The sequence below is a fragment of the Lampris incognitus genome, chromosome 4, assembly GCF_029633865.1.
Source record: "Lampris incognitus isolate fLamInc1 chromosome 4, fLamInc1.hap2, whole genome shotgun sequence".
Classification (NCBI taxonomy): domain Eukaryota; kingdom Metazoa; phylum Chordata; class Actinopteri; order Lampriformes; family Lampridae; genus Lampris; species Lampris incognitus.
In genome coordinates this window covers 30,234,688-30,260,256 of record NC_079214.1, presented here as the reverse complement: position 1 = coordinate 30,260,256, position 25,569 = coordinate 30,234,688, and the positions used below count along the sequence as shown (strand labels likewise).

Sequence of the window (25,569 nt, the reverse complement as noted above, 5' to 3'; positions counted from 1 at the left end):
AGCGACAAACTGTCAGCGGATTTAAAAAAAAAAGTTTATTGTAAATTTCAGTTACAAAAAATTGGCGTTTTTCAGGGAACAGGTGTCAAGGGTTAACAACTTCCTGCTGTTCTGCAGCAGTAGAAGTAAATTAAGCCTTGAAAGTTGATGCAAACAATTCCTACAGATGTCCCAACTTCTGTTGATTACTTAACAGTCTGTATAAAAGCAGTGTTGGAACAGACTTGTGTTATTACACCCTCTGAACAGTAGCGTACTGTGGGGTTTCAGCCAGGGCCTTCAGTAACGAACTGCCCCACACACACAAATTTCTCATAGGGGCACCGATATAGCCAACACAGCCACATACAAAATACACTATTGTTCACTATATGCACTACTGGATCAACACCAACAATCTTCAACTGATCTTCAACAACCACACTGCTATAGTACACCACTGTGCACTATAGCAGCTGTACTGTCTTTCCCTCTTCTCACTACTGAGCAAGGGCACTGGCAGCAAGTGTCAACACCTTCCTTAGATTACAATTCTGAAGATGGTTAGTGTTGTCCACAGGTTTAATAACGTTGGAAGTTGTGTAACTAGAAATAAAACGTAAATCTCGAATTACTGGAATGTACTCATTCATAGTAATTTACATTAAAAAGTGTTTCACTGCAGGACTAAATAACATGAAAGCTAGCCTAACACTAGCAGTGCATAGTAACAGTTAACTTGGATTACAGCGCACACGTGGTTCCTCCTTATGTTCTAATTAACTGAACAATATGGTGACTAAATGGCATAAACATCACGAATATCTAAACGTAAGTAAGATAAGTATCAAACTAAGAATACACCAGAGGGGAACCCTTAGGGACTTCTAGGACTTAAGAGAAGGCCCTATTAGTATTTTAGATGCTATATTTAAAATCTTTCGTTTAATAATGATTCTCTCTTCTAATTCTAATTTTAGCCCTAGTTTCTATCAAGTTTGCTTCAGTAATGAAAGGGTTACTGTCTTGAAACCATGAAAATCGAGTTATCCAATCAGATTTTGTTCTTGTCTCTTGGCAGGAAAGGGGTTAGCTGGCTGGCTCCCTCATTGGTTAGGACTGCTAGAAGTCCTGTGCTTGTGTGTTTATTTAGAAAGTGACAGGTGAATCAGCCAATCATATTTTGCTGTTGTAGTGGGTGAGACAAAAAAATATCGCTCTAGGACTTCTGGAAGTCCAGACCTATTCAGACGCGGACTCACTCTTAAAAAAGAATGATCTGCGGTTGCTGAGGAGTCATTACTTGGGATTGACCGACTCTTTCACATTGGCGATCCAAATCTACTGGTTCACTTAAACCAATCGAACCACACATCACTAACATTAGTCTGTGTATCAGACGAGTGCGATGAAGTTTAGTTTAGTTAGAGAAAGAAGTTAAAGACGAAGCATGTCTACAGGAGGAGACGAGAGCGACATTGTAGCTAGCTTGTTAGTGTTACCCTTCTCAAGATGTGCTTTCAGGGAAAAGCAACAAGTGATTGGAAATGGAAGGCCAACTCCCACTCTTGTCTCGCCTATGCTTCATCACCTCACCTGTCTGGTGTTGACCATCCCCGTATCCACCTCTTCAGTTGAGCGGTCTTTCTCGGCCCTGAAGCGCATCAAGACGCACACCAGAAACACAATGGGACATGATCAACTGGGAGCTTTGGCACTGATGTCCATAGAAAAAGGCCTTCTGATGGAACTTAAATCCAAGGACAAACTGCATGATGCTGCCATTGCCCACTTCACAAAGAAGGACCAACTGATGGACTTTATATTCAAGTAGCCTAATAAGGTCAGCTGCCTAATTTTATTTTATTCCAAATCAAAGCTGGTGTATTCATTTTACATATTGTGATGGCACTTCATAGCTGGTTAATACCACACTTTGTTCATGTAACGTTCGGCCTACTATACTCGATATTATGGTGTAAGGTTTGGCATATTTTGTATATGATTGTATTGCGACTTTGCTCATGGCATAAATCGTTATTTCTATCCTTTGCTCATGAATTGCTTTGACTTGATCTGGTCAGTTTGTGAAGAAGAGGTTTTGTGATGAAGCATGCTAGCGCTGTCCATGGTGATGTTGTAGACCAGAAGCGGAGGCCATGTAATGTGCATTTTCATTGTTTTCCAAGTATGGAGCGAGACAAAGGCTATTTGATATCCAGTGAAGTTGACTTTGGTGGATCTTGAGGCACTGAGTTACTAGCGGTGTGTGTGTGTGTGTGAGCTGTGTGAGCTGTGTGTGTGAGCTGTATGTGTCGGGGGTTTTCACCTGTGGTGCTGCGATGGGTGCACTTTGTGTGTGTGTGTTCGAGCTTTGTCGGAACTGTTCACATATTAAGAAATACCCCAAAAATTTGGCTGATTACCATATCAGTGCGCTGTTGAAGGCCCACTGCCAGACCCCACAGTTCACTACTGGAATATATACATAAAGACAGTGCCATGAAAGATGAAAGCAGATGTAAATGGATTGTGGAGAAGTCCGTCAACATGTCATCTCAATGTAAATAAACACACTTAAAAAAATAAAAACACTGGTTGTTTTAACTGCCTGTGTCATAACACCTGAAACTGTATGCAAGCTGCATTACTAGAATCCACCATTAGGTGGCAAAAAAGTACTAAATGTTATGACTGTAACAGCCCACTCCCCGTCTGGCGTGATTGAATGCTACTACTACTACTTGAAAGTTACAAACTTCTGTTTAGGCGGTAGAAGAAGAACAATTTCTGAAAAGGGTCTCAAAAACAGCTTAGTCCCATCTTTCCGGGAGACCTTAATCTCTGCCTTGCGAACATTACTCTCTTTGCTGGGGAAGACCTGGGTGACTATACCCAGGGGCCATTAGTTCCTTTTCAGCTGCTGATCTTTGAGGAACACGATGATTCCAGGCTGCAGATTAGTGAATGGTGGTTCCATGGACAGACGATCAGCTGACAGGTCAGCCATCTTCTGTGTTTCAGGGCTACCATGGAGTTTGCGACAGGTGACGCACTGGCGGATAATGATGCTCACACGTCTCTTCACACCTACGATCCAGTAGCCAGCTGTACGGATGGCACCTTCTGTGACGAGGCGTCCCTGGTGTACAGTCTGTTTGTGGTAGTGTCTAACCAACAGGGTTGAGATGTGGTGTTAACCAGGAATGATCAGAGGGTTCTTTTCTTCGGCCTCAAGCTCTCCTTCCCTCATACAACCCCCAACTCTGAGAAGATTCCGTGCATCAATGAAGGGGTCCAAGGTTTTGAGAGGACTGCCTTGAGGAATCTTCTCACTCTTTCTTAGGCAAGCCAGTTCTTCAGCATATGCCTTCTCCTGGACAGCCCTGATAATTATGCACTTGGACTGACTGAGCTGCTCAGGTGTGTGTGCTTCTTGACACAACTGCCACCCTCTGCAGTCATTGCTCTCTCTACCTGGATGGCTACAGTAGCTGTGAGAGATATGACTGAGATTAGCAATGGCACAATTCAGAGACTGCCATGAGGAGAACTTGGAGAAACACTGAGATCCAAGCTGTTGAACAGTGGTCTGTGTGTTAAGGGTGGAGATATGAGGACAGACTTCCGCATCTGTGTTTGAATCGACAAGCTCAAAGATGTCAGGTTCTAGGGCGTTGGTGAAGAAGGTGTTCACACTGAGTGGCTTGTGAGCACTCCCCAAATGGGCATTGCCCATAACCAACCATCCTAGGTTGAGTCTCTTGACGTAGGGGGCATCTGGGGGAACATTGACATGTTTACAAACCTTGTGGAGTCTGATGACATCGCAGCCAAGCAGGAACATGATGGGAGCATTGGGCTCCAGTTCTGGAATGAGGTGAGCTACTGGTTTCAGATGAGGATGGAAGAAGGCAGCACTGGGTGTTGGAATCTCTGTTCTTTTGTCTGGTATCTCATTGCATTCTAGCAGTCTTGGTAGAGGTTGAATGGTTTTACCATCCAGTAACTCTATGTAGAAGCCAGAGGCTGTCCTGCCCATGTTCTCAGTCATGCCTGAGCAGGTCTTCAGAGCGTATGATGCAGTGGGGCCTTGGATGTTGAAGGTGTCAAAGAATTCGGAGCTAGCAAAAGATCTATTGCTTTGTTCATCCTGGATAACGCATACCTTCATCGCCTTGTCATGGCATCCTCCAAGATAAACTTTGGCTGAGAGAATCTTTGAGCAGGACCTATCGGTGAGATCTCCTCCACAGACCTGTGTGCACTGACTTGTGACCACTGGGGTTGGTGTGGGGTCTAGCTCCCTGAAGGGCTTGTCTCGTTGACCCATGGTGCTGGGCCTGGATGGAGGGCAGAGGAATGTCTGTCACTGTCATAATCAGTGCATTTCACGGTGCATTGGCAGTCTCTGGCAGTGTGCAATGTGGTGATACAACACTTAAAACAGATGCCATTCTCTTTGAGGAAGTTATTTTGTTCCTCTATGGGTTTCACACAAAATGCACAGCACTTTTGTGGAGAATGTGGCTTTTTGTGGATAGGACATCTCTTATCAGGATCGTCTGCTTCCTTTCTGTGTCTGTCTTGGTCTGAGCGAGGTGCTGTAGACATTTCTGTTTTGTGGACAGAGACCTCCTTCGACCTGCTGGCTTTCCATGAAGACTTTTCTGGTTCGCTGGAATCTGGCCTGTGAGTGTAAAGCTGGGATCATTTGTGATCCGTGCTTGCTGGTGGAGGAAGGCGACAAAGACAGAAAAAGGGGGGAATGCAACCTGATGTTGCTTTTTGTGGCTGGATCCGTAACACAGCCACTTTTCCTGTAGGCCGTATGGTAGCTTTTGAACTATCGGGTTGACGCCTCTGGCCGTGTTAAGATAGGAGAGGCCAGGAAGATCTCCCTCTGCATTGGTGGTGTCCAGGTCCATCAGTAGATCACGGAGATCCCTCAGTTTAGAGTAATCCTTGTTGCTGATGTTGGGGAAGCTATCTAGTTTCTGGAACAAAGCTTTCTCAATTGCCTCAATGGAGCCGTAACACTCATCCAGTCTGCTCCACATCATCTTCTGCCCCTTTGCTGGCTGGTTTATGTGGACAAATCTAATGCACGTAGCATGCGCTCCTGACTCTTTTCCCAGCCATTTAACAAGAAGATCCATTTCTTCATTGTGTGTTAGATTCAAGCCTCTTACTGCATTCAGGAAGGAACACCGCCGAGCTCTGTGGCTCTCTGGCTGGTCATTAAATTGTAGCAGGCCAGTTGTGACGAGCTCGTGTCGTGCTAGAAATCTCACAAAGTCTGTCATGTGGGAATCAGTAGCATGAGTGGGTTGCAGAGCATAACCATGAGGGGGAAAAGGCATAACATTGATGTTGCTGTGGGGAGAATGATGCGTTGGATGGCCGTGTGGAGAGGGCAGCTGACATTCTTCATCCTCATTGAACGTTACACTGTGAGCAGGCTGGCTGCATTGAGCTGGAGTGTGATCCACGTCCGGAGTGAGAAAAGGGTTCTGAGACTTATGTTTACTTGAGCGTGAGAGGGAGTATCATGAACGTGACTATTAGCAGCAGGGGCGATAACACTGTCAGTATTGAGACATGGGTCGTGTAAAGACTGGACTGTAGGTGGCTCTGTGTGTGGCTGCTTTGTCTCATCTTGAAAGGGTGGATCCTCCTGTACTAACTTCATTTCCTTGCATACTTTAGCTTGCTCCTTCACATAATCTCGTATGTGTTGAGCAGATTCAAATGGTGTTGATGTGAATGGGATTTTACAGCTGTGACTTTCCTCACTGGTAGCGACTGCTGCCTCCAACGCCTCAGCCTTTGCCACAGCTACAGCAATTTCCTTTTCTATGGCCAGCATCTCCATTGCAGCCTCCAGTTGAGCTTTCGCCATTCTCATTCTGATCTCCTTCTCAGTATACATCAAGTGTACCTTGGCAGCCTCAGTTTTAGCCCTGGCTGCTGCAGCAGCAGCAGCACTAGTGGATGACGCACCAGAGTGCATTGGTACAGAGGCATAAGACCTAGTTTTCAGAGCACTTAAGTTTCTCTCCATTATGCAGGTAAGTTAATTTCACAATATATGTGTAAATTTTCAGCCAATGTAATTGTTGGATGTGTGATGGCGGTTACCACAATCCTGTGAACTGCGTTGCTTTGTCTGTAGAGCAGCGGTCGGGAACCTATGGCTCGCGAGCCATATATGGCTCTTCCGGTGACGGCATATGGCTCCCAGACAATTTTGAGTTGAAAATTATTTTTTTTTCAAAAAAATCAGTTTGGAACTGATTTTAAAATACTTGTGATATTTCTTAATAATACTGTGTCATTTTAAAGTAAACAGAAATTAGTTTTGAAGATAAATTTCACGGGTCACCCGTGGGTCGGGTCGGGAACCAATGGCTCGCGAGCATGTCCGGGTCATTGTAAAGGTGAAGAAATCAATTTTATCAGATAGCCAACTAGTTTATCCGCTTCAACCCTTGTAACGGAAAAGATGGCGAAAAGAAAAAAAGACGATGATTACCGTGCATTCCAGGCTGCGTGCACAGAGGAATTTGCATTTGTGGAGAGAGCAGGATCTGCGGTATGTCTAATATGCAATGATAAAATTGCATCGATGAAACGGTCAAATATAAAGCGGCACTTCGATACGCACCATGCTTCATTTGCATCGAAATATCCAGCGGGGGACAGCAGGAAAAGGGCATGCGAGGAGCTACAGCGGAGAGTGCAGACGAGTCAGCAGCAACTACGTGTGTGGACCAAGCAAGGTGACGGGAATTCCGCTAGCTTTGCGGGGGCTTTGGCAATAGTAAGGAATGGAAAGTCATTCACAGATGGCGAGTATGCCAAAACATTCATGCTTGATGTGGCCAATGAACTGTTTGATGACTTCCCAAATAAAGACAAGATAATCAAACGAATAAAAGACATGCCCCTGTCAGCAAGAACTGTGCACGATCGTAGCATCATGATGGCAAATCAAGTCGAGGAAACACAAATTAAGGACATAAACGCTGGGACATACTTTTCTCTCGCGTTAGATGAGTCAACAGACGTTTGCCATCTATCTCAGTGCAGTATCATTGCCAGGTATGCTGCAGGTGACACACTGCGTGAGGAAAGCTTGGCTGTTTTGCCAATGAAAGGGACAACAAGAGGAGAGGATTTATTCATGTCTTTCATTGAGTTTGCTAAAGAAAAAAAACTACCGATGGATAAACTTATTTCTGTCTGTACTGATGGTGCACCCTGTATGTTGGGGAAGAACAAAGGATTTGTAGCGCTTCTCCGTGAACATGAAAAGAGAGCCATCCTAAGTTTTCATTGCATCCTGCACCAGGAGGCGCTTTGCGCTCAGACGTGTGGCCAGGAGCTTGGCGAGGTGATGTCTCTGGTCATTCGAGTGGTCAACTTTATTGTTGCCCGAGCTTTAAATGATCGCCAGTTTAAAGCTCTGTTAGAAGAAGTTGGGAATCATTATCCCGGTCTGCTTTTACACAGCAACGTGCGTTGGTTGTCAAGGGGGAAGGTGCTCAGCCGTTTTGCAGCTTGCCTGAGTGAAATCCGGACTTTTCTTGAAATGAAAGGCGTCAAGCATCCTGAGCTAGACAACACTGACTGGCTCCTGCAGTTTCACTATCTCGTGGACATAACTGGCCATCTGAACCAGCTCAATGTGAAAATGCAAGGTATTGGAAATACAATCTCATCCCTTCAACAAGCAGTGTTTGCATTTGAAAGCAAGCTGGAAGTCTTTCTCAGGGACATTGAAACAGGTCGTCTTCTGCACTTTGAAAGACTGCAACAATTTAGAGATGCATGCTTAGCAAGTGACTCCACTCAACATCTGGATCTCCAGCAGCTAGCTGGCTTTACGTTCAATCTCCTGCAGTCATTCAAAGCACGTTTTGGAGAATTTCGTGCGCGCACTGGTCTTTTCAAGTTCATCACTCATCCACATGAGTGTGCAGTGGACAAAATCGACCTGACATGCATCCCCGGGGTCTCTATCGGAGACTCTGAGCTGGAAGTTGCTGACCTGAAGGCATCAGACATGTGGATGAGTAAGTTCAAGTCACTTAATGGAGAGTTGGAAAGTCTTGCGCGACAGCGAGCAGAGCTGGCGAGGGAACACAAGTGGACAGAAATTAAAAATCTTCAACCTGAAGACCAGCTGATTCTTAAAACTTGGAACGAGCTTCCTGTGACATACCACACAATGCAGCGTGTGAGTATTGCCGTATTGACCATGTTTGGCTCTACATATGCATGTGAACAGTCTTTCTCGCATATGAGGAACATTAAGACCAACCTATGCTCACGTTTAACTGATGGAAGCCTCAACGCCTGCATGAAGCTCAACCTCACCACGTATGAACCAGACTACAAGGCCATCAGCAAAACCATGCAGCACCAGAAGTCGCATTAAAAGTAAGACATATTTAATTTATTATACGTTAAAAATACTATATGGCTCTCAATGAAATATATTTAGAAATATTTGGCTTTTATGGCTCTCCCAGTCAAAAAGGTTCCCGACTCCTGCTGTAGAGTGCCGTCTTTTCACTGTAGTCTTTCCCCCTTCTTGCTACTGAGCAAGGGCACTGGCAGCAAGTGTCAACACCTCCCTTACATTACGACTCTGAAGACGGTTAGTGTTGTCCATCCATCCATCCATTATCCAACCCTCTTATCCCAAATGGGGTCACGGGGATTCTGGAGCCTATCCAAGCAGTCACTGGGTGGCAGGCGGGGAGACACCCTTAGACAGGCCGCCAGTCCATTACAGGGTCAGTGTTGTCCACAGGTTTAATAACGTCGGAAGTTGTGAAACTACAAATAAAAACATAAATCCCGAATCACTGGAATGTACTCATTCATAGTTCTTTGCATGAAAAAGTTTTTCACTGCAGCACTTAATAACATTAAATCTAGCCTAACACTAGCAGTACATAGTAAATTAACTTGGATTACAGGGCACACGTGGTTCCTCCTTATGTTCTAATTAACTGAACAATATGATGACTAAATGGCATAAACTTCACGAATATCTAAATGTAAGTAAAGATGAGTATCAAATTAAAAATATACATACAGACGATGCCACAAAAGATGAGAGCAGGTGTAAATGGATTGTGGAGAAGTCCATCAACATGTCATCTCACTTCCTGGTTGTTTCAACTTCCTGTGTCATGACACCTGAAGCTGTGTACGCAAACTGCATTACTAGAATCGACCATTAGGTGGCAGAAAAGTACTAAATGTTATGACTGTGACAGCGCAGCAGCTATTGCAGCATCACCATCAGCTATTTCTTTGTCACTCAGCAACCAGATGGCACAAAAACAAAAACTACAAGAGTACACTCAGTACAGTGCAGATCTCCACCAGGCGTTTCTCCCCTTCTCTGGTGCTCGGACTTGACAACAAACCACCCATTTTTTTGCCTACCGGGAGAAGGGGCCCTTAGTAAAAGACTTCAGATGTGTTTAACCGTCGCAGTTTTCATTGTATAAAATGAATGTAGGCAAATAGCTTTCATTCATTCTAATGCAATAAACAAAATAGTTAGAAAACATGGATCAACCATGGGAAATGTTTTGTTGTAGTTACTGAAGTGATTTCCAACTGTGACTGATTAATCCTACTCTTCAAATTGTATTTTTGTAGCGGAGTTTTAACATTGGAGTCCATGGCACTTCCGCGTCTAATCCCCCTCATGGTGTCAGTTAAAACAAACATGGCGGTGAGGTGAATAAAGCAAACTATTTTTGGTTCATCCCATGTTCCTCCAGTTCTCCACCCTTCTTGGACAATCTAAATAATTTGACCTGACCCTGAGGATAGCTGAGCTCCCTCTCTGTTTTCCTCTTCCCTTCCCCCATCCCCTTCTTTCTTAAAAAACTTTTACTCTATTTTCTATTTCATTTCCTTATGATGGCCTGGCGGCCTGTCCAGGGTGTCTCCCCACTTGCTGCCCAATGACTGCTGGGATAGGCTCCAGCATCCCCATGACCCTGAGAGCAGGATAAGCGGTGTAGATAATGGATGGTTGGGTAGTGAAGTATGATCAACGTCTCATTTACTTTCAACACTCACACCCGAATGCGTAATGGGCACTGCCAATGTCCGATCTAAATGAACAATGCGCATGCGTGCAGCATTGGTTGAGTGAGCTAGAGAGTGAATGAAGAGAGGGAGCAGCGATAGCGAGAATGAATGTTTTCCGAGAGTTTTTAATCACCGCAGCCACGAGAGGTTCTTGATCATACAGTCGTAACTGTGCTCCAAAAAAAATTAGGCTGATAGGTGTTAAGTTAGTAAATCTAATTCCAAGGCAGCAATGTAATGTTTAGATTCCGTTATTAACTCATTCAGCTTCCATGCTTGACAATCGTAACTATTTTAAGGCAATTCTACATTTTCAGAGTCTTCTTCTTCCTCATCTGGATTAATGGCAAATTGCATCCAGCTGGAGCATTATCGCCACCTACTGTTGCATTAAAGAGTAATTTATATCCTGTCCACCAGTCCAGTATCCCTGAGAAAGGTGAAGATACATCCAAGGACATCATTTCCAGCGTTCCCCGTGAAAATTGATTTCATGTCCATGTGCACTATTCCTTTTTGTTCCAACATAGCTTTCAGTATGAGTCCCTCTCGTGTATATGTTGGGCAAATAAAAAAATACATGTTCCACTGTGTGGCACGGTGGCGCAGTGGTTAGCGCAGTTGCCTTACAGCAAGAAGGTCCTGGGTTCGAGCCCCGGGTAGTCCAACCTTGGTGGGTCATCCCGGGTCGTCCTCTGTGTGGAGTTTGCATGTTCTCCCCGTGTCTGCATGTGTTTCCTCTGGGGGCTCAGGTTTCCTCCCATAGTCCAAAGCCATGCAAGTCAGGTGAATTGGCCATACTAAATTGTCCCTAGGTATGAATGTTTGTGTGTTTGTGTGTGTGTGTGTGTGTGTGTGTGTGTGTGTGTGTGTGTGTGTGTGTGTGTGTGTGTGTGTGTGTCTCTGTCTGTCTCTCGGCCCCTGTGATGGCCTGGCAGCCTGTCCAGGATGTTTCCCTGCCTGCTGCCCAATGACTGCTAGAATAGGCTCCAGCATCCCCACGACCCTGAGAACAGGATAAGCAGTTCAGCTAATGGATGGATGTTCCACTGTCTGGTTGATGGCAGACACCACAGTTCCCAGTTTGATGTTTCCCGATGAGTTGCAATGAAGAGTTTAGTCTAGTATGCCCTAATCTTAACCTGCTAATGATGTTCTGTTCTCTCCTGCTCTTCTTCCAAGTGTTTTCTACTCCTACTTCCTGTTGGATCTGGTACAGATGTCGTCCTTTTACATTGTTGTCCCATAATTTCTGCCATTGTGCCTTGATTTTGTGTCTAATGAATGATTTTGTTTCTGCTTTACTGATTGGTACTGACAGTTCTACATGACTCGCTGTTAAACCGGTTTTGGCCAGTTGATCCACTGTTTCATTTCCCCTAATACCTACATTAGCTGATATCCACAAAAACTGGACATCTGTTCCCAACCTAGAAATCCCGTATAATAACTGTAATATTTCACACAGAATATCTTGTCGACAGTTTGAAGATGTATTTTTTAAACTAATTAGGGCTGCACTGGGGTCTTACCAAATTAAAACTCGCAGTGGTTGTATTTCTTCTCACTGAAGAGCTAATGAGATAGCCATCATTTCCACGGTATATACCGCTAAGTGATCACTTGCTCACTTTTTCCCTCTGACCTTTAACTCGGGAACATAAAACGCACAACCGGTTTTTACATTCTCTGGATTTTTGGATCCATCGGTAAATATATGTATATATTGTCCATATATTTCATTCATTCATTCATTCTTGGGGTTTTTCCTCTTTCTTTCAACACACAACCACTTTGTGATTGTGAAATTTCAATAAAAAGTAGAAAAACAAAATGAACCAAGCGCGCCCCTCAACAAATAAAATAAAACATCAGATTACAACACAAGAAGCATCACATGCATTATAAACCATAAAGATTACAACCCTCTTTTCCTTACTTTTTTTTAACAATAACTGTTAGCCAGTCCAACTCAAATCTTTCCTTTGCGTTATACCTTTCAGCCCATTCACAGTTCAAAATCAGTGAGGTCTGACAGGGGTCCTCTGTGTACTCTGAATGGGTATCTACGAACAGGTGACTGCAACTCAGAGAGTTGAGAGGCTAAGGGCTCTGGAGTTTCTTCAGGATGGATTTCAGTCCAGTCCATGACATCTTGTCTGCCATCCCCGGACTTTCAACCTGTATGACAGAAAGTGGTGATTTTTAACCACCGGTAAAGTCTTAAAAGTGAGATGAGTTTCTGGTGATGACATGGTTGTTGCATTTGGCTGTCCCCATGGAAACTTTAACAGCAATGACCTGGTATGGGCGGGGATTGTAGGCAGGGCATAGCTTCCGTTCCTTCTTTTGAAGACATAGCACCATGTCGCCCACTTTCAGAGCACATTCACTCTTGTCAAAGTCGGTCAAATAAAGTATATGTGCTGACATTTTATTACTATCAACTTTGATTTGAAGTGTCATTACTGAGTGTTAAAGAGTGCATGTATTATTCGGCAGAACTGAATGTTGCTACCGAATAATGCATTCCCTGTTATTTCAGTTTAGGTCATTATTAAATGTATGAAATTCACACTATCGAGCCAAAACAGCCCAAAATATGTGCCGGTAAAACTATTTGATTAATAGATCTCCAGACATAAAGTCTTTTAAATTTTATATTTTGGTCTGTTTTGGCTGGACAGTGTGAATTTCATACATGTTACACTCACCTGGTCTGAGAAAGGGGGAATGCAGTTCTCAGCAGGTAATGACATAAACCTCTGATGAATAACGCACATGACCGGGATGTAGGTTAGGTTTGTTAGTCAATAGCATCATAATATTTAAGTAATGTTTGGATATTCAACACAGCAAATATTTTCCTCGCATGAACTTTAATTATGAAGTAACATTTGGATATTCAACACACCGCATATTTTCCTCGCATGAACATATTAAAAACATTGCAACTCACCAATATCACTGACTCAGTTTGGAGCCCTGGACTTGTTTCCCTGCAACAAGACGGTCATGACATGCGAGTCATCGATCACAATAAAGCCATATTTTAGGTACGACTCATCATATTTCCTTTTGAAGGAAGCTTTCTTTTACTTGTAGTCTTGTCCTCTGCTGTCTCTGTGTTATCGTCATTGTTAGACTTTTTGTTTCCCCTACCTCTTCCGAAGAAACTATAGTGACGTTTGTTTTTACTCATGGTAGCTAGCTAGTTGCAACACGTACATCGAGTAGGTAAGTGAGTGATGACAGACTGATGACCTCATATCAGTTGTATTCTCAAGTTCAACATCAGTATCCTCATCCCGTTGTCGGCATGACGGAATGGTGAGGTAAGTTGCTGCAAAGAGATCGTGCCAAGTTCAATGTAATTATGGCACAAATAGCCTATAATGTTATGTTTATTATTCAGGGTTTTTTTTATTAGTTTCCTCGTGGCCCAGTAGAAAATTTTTTGTGGCCCAGTAGTTTGGGACCGCTGTCTTACACCATCAAAAGGCACTTGGAAACTGAGAAGAGGTCTGGAAGACACAAAGCCACAACATAATCAGAAGACAAGTTTCTGAGAATCAACACCTTGTGTCATAGGTGGCTCACAGGACAATAGCTTCATGCACAGCTTAACATTTGTCAAAGTAAGCAAGTCTTAATTTTGACTGTGAAGAGAAGACTTCGAGCTGCAGGTTTGAAAGGTCAAGTGGCAGTAAGAAAGCCACTGCTAAGATGACAAAAGAAAAAGAGACTTGCCTTTGCCATGAAGCACTGCTAGTGGGCTGAAGACTGGAAGAAGGTCTTACGGACCGTTGAATCAAATTTTTAAATCTTCGGTTCATCATGCAGAGTTTTTGTACACTGTCTAGTAGGCGAAAGTATTGTTCCTCATTGTGCATCACCAACTTTCAAACATGGAGAAGGAGGCGTGATGGTCTGGAGCTCTTTTGCTGGATCCAGAGTTGGCAACTTGCACATAGTTACTTGGCACCCTGAACCAAAAAGGCTACCACAGCATTTTGCACTGTCATGCAATACCCTCTGGTCTACGCCTAGTTGGTCGGGTTCATCCTGCAGCAAGATAATGACCCAAAACATAACTCCAGACTGTCGGAACTACCTTAGAAGAAAAGAACAAGACAGTACGCTTCAAATCATAGAATGGCCAGCACAGTCTCTAGACTTAAACCACATCGAGCTGATGTGGGATGAACTGGACAGAAGGATGAAATTAAAGCAACCTACAAGTGCAACACATTTGTGGGACTTCTGCAACAGTGTTGGGAAGAAATTTCTGAGCAATATTTGATTTCTATTTCAGAAAGAATGCCACAGGTGTGTTCAGCTGTTATATCTGCAAAAGGTAGCTACTTTGAGTCAAAAATTTAGATCACATTTTGTTAAACAAAACAATGCCATAATTTATTTTTTATTTCCAATTGTTTATTTGTTCTTTAGTTTCAGAGTACATTGAGATGTTAAACTCTAAAGTTCAATAAAAAGTTGAAAAATTGAGGTGTTCTATAACTTGACGGGTAATGTATGCTTGCGTGTGTATATGGTTCCTATATGATTTCTTTGCAGGAAGAGTAAGGCCAATCAAAACTCCTTTAGCTTTAACTGCGCTCACTGAGGATTTATAAAAAACATCCATCCTGGGAATGTGGCTCCCCATGATACAGAGCAACCAGTAACACATTCAGGGATTTTATTTGTACCTTCTTAATTAAGGACTTAACTCTGTCATGTACCTGCCTCCTTGGAAAGCTAACATGCAAAGCAATATTAAATGCCTAGTCAAGCAAACAGTTAAGTGTTTTGTTAAAAATAATAAGCAATGACAACTGAATATTACTACTGTGATGGTACATTTACTGTGGTTGGTTGCTGCTGGGGCATTTTGACACCAGTTCCATTAGAGATGCTGTTGTGAGTGCCACAAAAAACAATAGACATTACTGAAGAGTTTTCTTTCCTGTTTGGCTGGAGGGTAATTTTATTATGTCAGCAATCTACAGTTTTTACTGTACCCTAAAAACTTTTGAAGAACTGAGTTTGAAAATTAGCCTTGTCCATTGTTTGAAATATTCACTAGAGCATGTAAATTTGTACATGATTTTATCTAGTGTTTTATACATAAGACTATAAAGCGTATTTTATTTAGATTTCATATTTTTAACCTCACAACCCACATACTACAGACTTAACATGGAGACACCATTGGATCAGGGTTCCACAGGTTTAGGATGAATCCCCATAATCTAATTTGTATTCTACAACTAATTGACATACTAGTTTTTGTTACAATTTATTAGTATGGTATCAATATTATAAGCGATTATAATATTATTATAAGCGATTATATTGAGTGGCTGTTGCAGCTAGAAAAGCGTTATAAAAATGCAACTTGATTGATTGAATATTTCTCCCTCTTGTCTCACTTTTTATCCTCTCTCTGTATGCAGCTGTCGCTGATGTTACAACAGCAGTGGACATCTACTCCTTTGGCATGTGTGCCTTAGAGGTGAGATTAAACTCACTGGACATGATGTAAAGGCTTAAGTCTCTTACCAAAATGATTTCCTTACAGTGTGTTTTCATAAACATGGGCAAATGTAGATGGCTGTCTTGGAGATCCAGGGGAATGGAGAGTCTTCTTATGTTTCTCAAGAGGCCATCAACAACGCCATACAGTCCCTCGAAGACCCACTTCAGAGGGTAAGAAGGAGAAGAGGAGGAGAGTGTGCTGAAGAGATAGTATTGAACACAGATCACATCATAGTTGCAGAGCATGTTGGGTGCAAGAGAGAGAGAACGCATGTAACCCAGGTTGCAGCATTGGTTCTGTAATGTGTGTTTGTGTGTCTGCAGGAGTTTATTCAGAAGTGCCTAGAGTGTGATCCTAACAAGAGGCCTACAGCAAGAGAGCTGCTTTTTAACCAGGCTCTGTTTGAAGTACCGCTGCTAAAACTACTGGCTGCACACTGCATCGTCAGCCACCAGCGTGAGTCATCACACACACCCACACAGCCCTACAGGGAAGGGAGGGTTGTGTAGTGAAGTCAGTCTTTAAACCAGAAGGCCAAGAGTCAAGTCCCCAGAACAGTGAAGCACAGCCCCTGGTTAAGATTCCTTAAGCAGGACACAGAATAATAGCTTGTGGGCGCTTTGACTTACCTGTGGATGTGTACAAGCAACTTTCTTTTAGGGTTAGTGGTTGTGTCAGGAAGGGCATCCAACGTAAAAGTTTGCCAGATCATTATAAGGATTGACAAGACCGCCATTGGTGCTGTGCCCTCACAGGGTACCAATGGAAACTGTTGAATCTGCTGTGACGACCCCTGGGAAACAGGGAACAAGCCGAAAGAAGAAGAAGATACACTGATCAGCCAATCATTAAAACCACTGACAACGTTACACTGGCACCTGTCAAGGGGTGGGAAATATTAGGCAGCAAGTGAACAGTCAGTTCTTGAAGTTGATGTATTGGAAGCAGGAAAAATGGGCAAGCATAAGGATCTGAGTGACTTTGACAAGGGCCAGATTGTGATGGCTAGACGACTGGGTCAGAGCGTCGGTATGCAGTGGTCAGTACCTACCAAAAGTGGTCTAAAGAAGGACAGCTGGTGGTGAACCAGTGACAGACAAGTCAGAGTGCCCATGCTGACTCCTTTCTACTGCCGAAAGTGCCTACGCTTTATCTAGACGCCCAAAGCGTTTCACAGAGAAGAGGGGAAACTCAGCTCAACCAATGTGTAGCACCCACCTAGGTGATGCACGGCAACCATTTTGCACCAGAACGCTCACCACATATCAGCTTGAGGTGGAGAGGGAGGAATCATTGAGCAAATTACACAGGGGGGTGATTAGGTCGCCAGATGGAGAGAGCCAAGTTGGAAATTATGCCAGGACACCGGGGGACCCCCTATTTCTTGCGATAAGTGCCATGAGACCTTTAATGACCGCTATGAGTCAGGACTTCGATTTTAACAACTCATCCCATCTCCTACAGCACCGTGCCCTTGTCGCTGCACTGGGACATTGGGGGTTGTGTTGTTAATTAGACTGTCCCCTACTGGCCCACCAACACCATTTCCAGTAGCAACTCAGTTTTTTCCGGGGGGTCTCCCATCCAAGTACTAGCTAAGCCCATACCTGCTTAGCTTCTGTCATTCGGCGGGCCGGGGTACATGTTGGTGTGGCTGCCATCTACTCTTCAACTACACGGTATCCGAACTCCTCAATGGATGTCTGCCTGCTAGATAACATAATGGTGTTTTGACTATGAATGATTCACTGTCATGAAAATGGTGATTTATACAAACTATTCCTTGCACACATTTCTACTAGATTACCTGTGTGTAAGACACGTGCAAATCCCTGCGTGTAATTACTGCTCTGTAAGCTGGTTACACACATTTAATCAGGAGTCTCATTCGGTCACCCACACCATCATCAGCTGACATTTATAACTTCAAAAATAATCACTGGACTGTGTTGTATTACAAAACCCAGTATTATCTAAAACATTCTGAGCATTCTCACTGATTTTATATTTGCCCAGACATGATCCCTGAGAATGCCTTGGAGGAGATTACCAAGAACATGGACCCCAACCTGGTCATTGCTGAGAGGAAAGAGGGTGTTCAGCTCAAGTAAGTAGATAGAAATGCTATTATGCTAGTGGCAAAAAAAAAGCCATAATATTAATGATAATGACAATAATAGTATTCTACCATAACACTATTCAACATTTTAACAACCTTACTACTATTTTTCAAACAATTTAAAATCACCGCTGTCCAACGCCTGTAAATACTGCAACACCTCGATGGTAGTCATGGTGCGTCTGAAACGGCGGCTGTACCCAGACATGTTGTCAATAATCAAAAATCAAGTTTAGACTATTACTCTGCACTGGAGAACGCTAGTGTGTTTCTCGGACAGAGCAATGAACTTCACGAACGAAATGACGCGACCAACACTAGTCATAAATAGTAACATGATGCCCAAATTACATGCGGTCATTTTAACTGGTCATGGTCATTTTAGGTAGATCTTAGCTTAACTTTTTTTGTGTGCAATTGATCTAAAACTCATTTAATGCAAATATAGGCAATTTTAGGAGCATTCAGGGGCGACGGGTCTTTTTTTTTCACAAAGTTATTAAACTTTGGAAAAACAAAACAGTCAAAATGACCGCCTTGGTCGTTCTAGTGTTTAAAATTCTATTGTCACCAGAAACAACTTATACAGTCCTTTAAACTTGTTGTGATTTTTGTGTTTGCATGCGCACCAGTGTGTTGATTTTTATTTTTTCCCCAGGCTTTCACAGTTTCCTGCCCTGGAGTTGGATAAATTTCTGGAGGATGTGAGGTGAGAAACTATACATATAATCAACTGGTCTGATCACTGATTAGTTTCCCCTGTCTGGTTGCAGTTGTGTTAATTGGGGAAATCTGCCAGCTGGTGTAATGTTGGGTTGGAAAGAAAACCTACATACACACCGACCTCTATGGCACATAATTAAGTACCGCTGGAGTAGTTATCACCCAACAATGCAGAAAGGCTCTGCAATACTACTTTTAGACACACAGAGGCAGTAGCAGATTACTTGTTTTGGCTTTAATCTTCCTCTTTCCTCTTCCCATGTGTCAAGCTGGTGTTTTTATTAATTCCGTGCACTGATATTTTAATGAGTTATGAAACAAATGTTTGCTTTCTTTATAAAAAAAAACATGCACTCTTTTAAGTTTATTTTAAATTATAGATTCAGTTGCGGAAGATAATTTGTCACCCTATCACTCTTTCTCTTTTTTCCTCATTCTCAATTTCCTTTCCTCATACGCTGACTCTTTTACTTTGATTCTTTTTGTGTCATACAACCGCTTTTCATTTTCTCACACTTTTTCTTTGTCTTTCTCTCAACTTCTTTGCCTGTCTACTTGCTCCCTTCCTTCTCCGGATTAGGAATGGTATCTATCCTCTGACAGCGTTTGGCCTACCCTGTCCTCAGCAGCCTCAACAGGAAACTGTTAAGTCTCCAATTGTCACCCCCTCAGTCAAATCCCCCACCCCGGAACCAGCAGAACTTGAAACACGCAAGGTGTGTGTGAGTATGTGTGTTTGTGTCACAGTGTGTGGTGGATGCCAGAGGAGGTCACGAACGATAAATGAGGAACAGATCTAAAGGTGATTAGAATTAGAATCACTTTTATTTACCAAGCAAGTGTGCACAAACAAGGAATTTGTCTTGGTTAGTTTGCTCCCATAAAGTTAAACATAAAAAAGAAATATTAAGTTGCAAAAATAAGGAATAATCGCACAAGGAAAGTGGGGGAAAAAGGTTTAAAAAACAATCATGAGAAAATAGTGGTTCCCTTAAATATGACTGCATGCAGTCACTGTTAAAGCCCTTGTTTTCTTTCTTAGTATTTACGTATCTTACAGAAAAAAAAGGTTTTACAGGAGACATACAAAATGTTGACATTTTACAAACAGCTGACCATTGTGTTATACGGTTAGTATTTCATGTTAGCTAGTTGTCAGAATCAGGAAAATCCTACAATGTCTTTATCAACATGGATTAGGGAACCAAGTCAGGTTGAGCACTGTTAACACAGCATTTATATGGATGTGGATTCAACCCAGTACTATGAATGCAGCTTCCCCTACCCAACCCTACCCTCCATGTTCCCAGACATTTATATAAAAAGTTCCTTTTTTTCTTCTTCTTCTTCAGGTCATCCATATGCAATGCAACATAGAGCCAGTTGAAGAGGGAACAAAACATCATGTAAGTCTTTTAAATATTTATGGTTTAATGATCAAAATGTCATTCATATTTCCTGTTCTTAAATATTTTAACATATTTTGGCAGTTGTAGTTTTATAGGGCACTTTAAAGCAAAATTGTCTCACGTCAGTCTGAAATTAGTATAATGTGTTGTTTGTTCTTTCTCTTCTCAGCTGACATTACTGCTGAAGCTGGAGGACAAATTGAATAGACATCTAAGCTGTGACCTGTTACCCAGTAAGACCAAAGCTCCCATACACTGAAACGCATATACTTGGGCATGTAACTGTTCAGGACTTTTATGGATACTAGTTTCCCTTTTTGCATCCAATCCCATGCATTTTATTAAAGAGCTGTTCAATTGAAAGTGATTTGTGTTATGGTTCACATTCAGTATACACAGAAAACCACACACAGAGACAGAGGGAAGTGCAATTGCAGCAGCTTCATTTCCGTCAGGCAGTTTGTATGTGAAACACCAAAATGTGAATTAAAAAAACAACAACTAAATAATTCAAGAAAGATTTTTTTTCATGCTCACCTGAGATTGAAAACTGTACTAGTTGATAAAGTGATTTTGCAATAAAGGGTGATGGAAATGGGTTTATATAATTTCTTAGATGTCAACTCCATGTTTGTCTTGACAGTTTTTATGACTTATCCCCCGTGCACAGGAAGATTGCATAAAACCAGCTAATGGAAACTGACCTGATTCGCCTGAAATTTTTGAACTTTTCAAAAGTTTGCATGTAGTTGGCGTCGCAGTTGGATAGAAACATGACTACAAAGAGGTCATAGGTTTGAACCTCACAATAGGCAATCTCCATCACTGCTGACATGCATTTGGTTGCAACCATGAATCCCTACTTACCAGAGGCATCACAGATGGCAGATCATGCGCTCTAATGCTGCTGTTATGTGCATCTCATGGAATTCCTTACTGCACTACTTAGCGAAATATTCAAACTATTTTCTTTTAATTCTCTCTTGTAAATATTATTTTTATTGGACAAATTCATTTAATCTTTTTGTTTGCAATCAAGTCCACTGTTCCCTCTCAGATTTCACCACATAGATTTTATCCCCACATGTCTCCGTGTGTGTTCACTCGACTGTGGGTGAAAGTGAGAGTGGGATTCCAGTGAGTAGCTCAGATGGACTCACAATACACGCCAAGCTATTTTAGGCTTGCTCATGGAGACAGCCTGCATTGCTCTTGTGTTTTGGAAACCTTACAGCACAATTAATGATGTTTCTTTTTTCAATTTGTGCTCAGCTTTTCATATAAAAAGAGTTGCATTACCTGTGGCCATAAAATGTATTCAAAAGAAATTTCATACTACAAATACAGCAAAACTTTTTTTTGTATTTATGAAAAACTGACTTTTTTTTTTTTTTTTTTTTTTAGATAAAGGTCTCACTGCTGAGAAAGGGATATAGGATATACATAACTGTCCTAGTGGTCACAAGAATGTGGGTAGCATGAGCTAATACACACATACACAATGGTATGAAAGGCATGTGTAGTGTTGCAGACGTGTAGAGAATGCCAGGCATGTAGATGGCTGCAACTGACAGCTGACACTTCCTATGACAGTGGGGGGACCATCCTTTCACTGGCCTTCATTACATATACACACACATGCACATTCACACACTCTACTTACTGTCTACACAGTTTCCACTCTCTTGCTCTCTTTTCTTGTCTCTGACATACCTAAATTCTGCTTGTATGCAGAATTTAGGTATGGGCACTCATAACCTCACTCTCACTCAATCAATCTTACAGACGCACCCTGTCCTGTCTCGTCTGCTGCCATCAGGAAATAATCTTTGATACCCTCCTTATCAAAATATCTCGATGCCAAAGTCCAAAGTGTGCTACTTTGAGTCACTAGATATCTAGGCCACTTCATTCTCACTCATTTGACCAGTAGGCTCAGCCCTCTCTCCAAGTCATTATTCTCATTTTAACACATTGGTTGGTCTTGCCTTTCCAAGAACACATCTTAAAACATTTAAAAGTAGGGTTGCTCATCTGAGACAGGTTCCCGTTTAAAGCAAAGACTTATTTTTGCATTTCAGGTGACTTAGATCAGCACCCTTCACAAATCAGCAATTCAAATGACTGTCTCTGCCCTGGCTTTAAGGTTGACCCTCTTCCCTTGCCCAAGACAGGTCATTATAGGCTCATATTTTGTTGTTGTTTTTTTTTGGGGTTTTTTTTTTTGTTGTTGTTGTTTTTTTTTTTTAAAAGAAAATAACACTGCCAGGAGCACTATTGAGCCCACCAGATTTGATGCGTGTAGATGTGTCTTTAAACAGGCTTAAGACTTCTGAAACAGAATTTAGACTATGTTAAACCAAATTATGTCATTGAAACAATTTTGAAAAACAGTTGGCAGTATCTCTATGCCTACCCCTTTTTCCGGTTTTAGATTTTAGGTGTAAATGTGCTTGTATGTGTTTCAGATGAAAATGTTCAAGAGCTGGCTGGAGAGTTGGTCCAACTGGGCTTCATCAGTGAGGTAAGTGTGTGTGTGCACGTGTGCGCATATGTGTCTGTGCGTGCATAAGAGACCCTCACACTGATAACTATTCAAACATATTGCCAACACTGTTTACTGTGCAGTGTGCATGTATGTGAGCATGTGCTTAGCTGAAACATTTGTGTTGAGTATGCTATTTTTATGCTCGTGTTTAAAACTGAAGTTGATGTTGAAAAATTACGTGACCCCTCCCCCCAAGAGCTTAATGCACAATTATGCATACAGCCATCTGCCCACACACACACTTTCATTCATCAACAGTTACACACATACACACTCACCCCCACACCCACCCACACTGATGTGATATGGTCACTCAAACAGTGTGGGATAGATTTTCATTTGAAACTCCCACATTGCCTCTTTCTTCTCATGCAGTTGTGAAACACATCTTTTCTTTTCTGGCCTATGTCTGTATCTGTTTGAACTATGTCATCTAAAAATCACCATAAGTAAATGGCAGGTCTTGAAACCATCTTACTCATTTGTAATTTCCCTAATTGTTGTGGCAAATGTGTTTTATTGTCTCCATAGGTGGACCAGAATAGACTAGCCTCCGTGCTTGAAGAAGCCCTCACTAAGTTCTTCAGTAGGAACGGCTCCCTCAACCCTGTTACTGTGTCCTCATAAAGACTTAATCAAGACCCATAACTGTCTCTAATATGATACTCTCAACCCTGTTACATTCTCCTCAGAGTTACCAAACTCAGTCGCTGTAATCAGCATCTTTCTTGCTTTTCTGCAAAGCCTTACGATTTACGTGATAAAGCTGCCAGGAGAGTGGGTCTTGCTTAGAAACTGGAGTAAGAGATTGCAGTTCAAAAGCGCGCTGCACTGCTTATGAGGAAATGTACTAGAGGTCATTCCGAAGCCATAAGAGCAGTGTGTGTGTGTGTGTGTGTGTGTGTGTGTGTATGTATATATATATATATATATATATATATATATACACACACACACACACACACACACACACACACTTAGATGGCACACTTTTAGTTTCAAGTCATAGGCGGATCAACAGATTAGCTGTCTTGAAAGGCAAACCTCTCAGAACAACAGCATAACAGCAACTTCCTAGCCTTAACTTAACTTTGACTGCTGTCATGTTCTGAAATAAATTCATAATATAGTGCATAGATTCATTTGTAATACTGGAAAGTAAGTTCTATTCTCATATTCCACTGTATAAAAAATTAACAGTAAATATCCACAATTTTCAAATGCTCAAAAGAGAATCCTTGATTTGGGCTCTAATGTACGTACACCATAGCAGTCTAGTATTGTTGTATAGGGACCGGGGACTAGCTAATTTCTTTTCCGGAAAAGAAGACAATGGTTACTGTGAGATACAAGTCAGTGTTATCTTTATTTTATGTTTTTTGGTTTATTTGTTGGGTTTTTTGTTTTTGTTTTTTTAGTTGATAAATGTTATCTTTGTATTTTTCTTTTTAAGTTGCTGTGCCGTTTGCCTTCTTGTGGATATACACGTACGCACATGCCTTAAAGATCTCTGTCTAATTTTGCTCATCATTTTACATGTTTTTTTTTGTTTTGTTTTTTTTCACCATTTGCTGCTTATTGGATGTACACATGTTACTCTGTCTCGATAATTCTTTTATCATTTTGGTCACCATGTTAAAATGTGTACTGAACACAGCTGCCATATACTGTGGAGAGGAGTCAGCCTTTTCCTTGTCGAGATTTGAATGGGACGGTCAGATGTTTTATTTATGTTATAAATATGTTTTTTGTTTTGTTTTGTTTTTGTAACCAATCGTTTACTGTGGTCTCCCATAGAGATCACATTATCAAGAGTCTGAGCCAATACAATACCATAGTGTTTGTTTTGCTGAATTGTCTGGTTAACAATGGACCATTTCTTCAGAAAGAGCAGCATATTGATTTGATATCATTATTCTACCATCAGCACATAGCCTCCAGACAACAACACCTTCTCAGAAATGCATGCTGTATGGGCTATATCTTTGCATGATTATTTACCAATCTTCATCATCGGCGGTCACTCAAAGCGAGTATGACTGTCCTCACCATTGGGTTGTCTACTTGTGGGTCTTCAGATGGCTGTAGAGGCCGGTCCGTGATCCACATACTTTGGTGCAGTGTGGACAGGAGAAAGTGGTGGTGGTGGTTGAGCCTTTTTCTCTCTCCTTGCGGTGCTGTCACCTTTTCTCTGTGGCACAGTGGAGTTCCATTTAATGACATGCAGCGCCTTCCTGCATGGATTTCTTCCAGGAGCGCCTATCCAGTGCAATGCATTCCCAGTTGCTCGATGTGATGTTAAATTTCTTCAGACTGGTCTTGGTATTGTCCTTGAAATGTTTCTTTTGCCTAACGGGAGCTCACTCCTTCCTTCAGCTGGGAGTACAGGATCTGTTTGGGGAGATGTGTGTTGGACATGCAGATGACATGGCCTGTCCATCAGAGTTGGTGTTGCGTTGTTGTGGTGGTGATGCTAGTCATGTTTGCTTCTTCCAGAAACTCTTTGTTTGTTGTAACTTAAGGTTTATGCATTAAGAGTGAGTGATTATGCAGAAAAGTCGCTCAGATGTCATCGAGAAAATGCTCAAATAGGCACCTCCTATCATTGTTTCCTTCAGTTAGTCCCTCCAAACATCCAGTAAACTCAACTGTAAATTTGCTTGGGTGGGGGAAATGGATGATGTCAGATTACAGGAAAGCCAGGTTCTGCATTAGGTCCGTTTACTGGTTTTGGGGCTAGAGTTGAGGGTAATTTAATATAGTTTGTTTGACCATCCATGTTTATATCAAGGAAGTTATGTTTGTGCCTTTATTTAAAACGGTGGTAATCTCATCGACTATACCTTGCATTGGCATGCACAATAGTCTAGGTTGGCGTACCCACTTGTTAAATTCACGTCTGTATGAACTTTCAGACTTATTTTCTGATGCTGGTCACTAAATTGCTTAAAAACTGCTTTATGTATTTTGTCAGCGACATGGCTACAGCTGAAAACTGCACTTGCCACACTTTCCTAGGTGACTCAACAGTCAAAAATCAGTTGGAATCTGCTTTTACGTGTTTTCACTGCATGAGGTGTGCTTGATATATAATGCCAGACACTTGAGAGATCAGACATTAACA

The 25,569-nt window shown here is 42.0% G+C and overlaps 1 protein-coding gene across 1 annotated transcript in view; it reads left to right on the top strand.

Annotated features, from left to right (window-relative positions):
• Nucleotides 1–23,307, top strand: part of LOC130111376 (nuclear receptor-binding protein-like) — a 32,531-nt gene extending 9,224 nt beyond the window's left edge. The window contains exons 9-18 of the mRNA XM_056278550.1: nucleotides 15,564–15,622; nucleotides 15,718–15,816; nucleotides 15,970–16,102; nucleotides 17,663–17,753; nucleotides 18,424–18,474; nucleotides 19,069–19,204; nucleotides 19,841–19,894; nucleotides 20,067–20,130; nucleotides 22,366–22,421; nucleotides 22,977–23,307. Of these exons, the coding sequence (XP_056134525.1) occupies nucleotides 15,564–15,622; nucleotides 15,718–15,816; nucleotides 15,970–16,102; nucleotides 17,663–17,753; nucleotides 18,424–18,474; nucleotides 19,069–19,204; nucleotides 19,841–19,894; nucleotides 20,067–20,130; nucleotides 22,366–22,421; nucleotides 22,977–23,072 (839 nt within the window). The 3' untranslated portion in view covers nucleotides 23,073–23,307. The remainder of the gene's footprint in view (nucleotides 1–15,563; nucleotides 15,623–15,717; nucleotides 15,817–15,969; nucleotides 16,103–17,662; nucleotides 17,754–18,423; nucleotides 18,475–19,068; nucleotides 19,205–19,840; nucleotides 19,895–20,066; nucleotides 20,131–22,365; nucleotides 22,422–22,976) is intronic.
• Nucleotides 23,308–25,569: the final 2,262 nt, after the last annotated feature.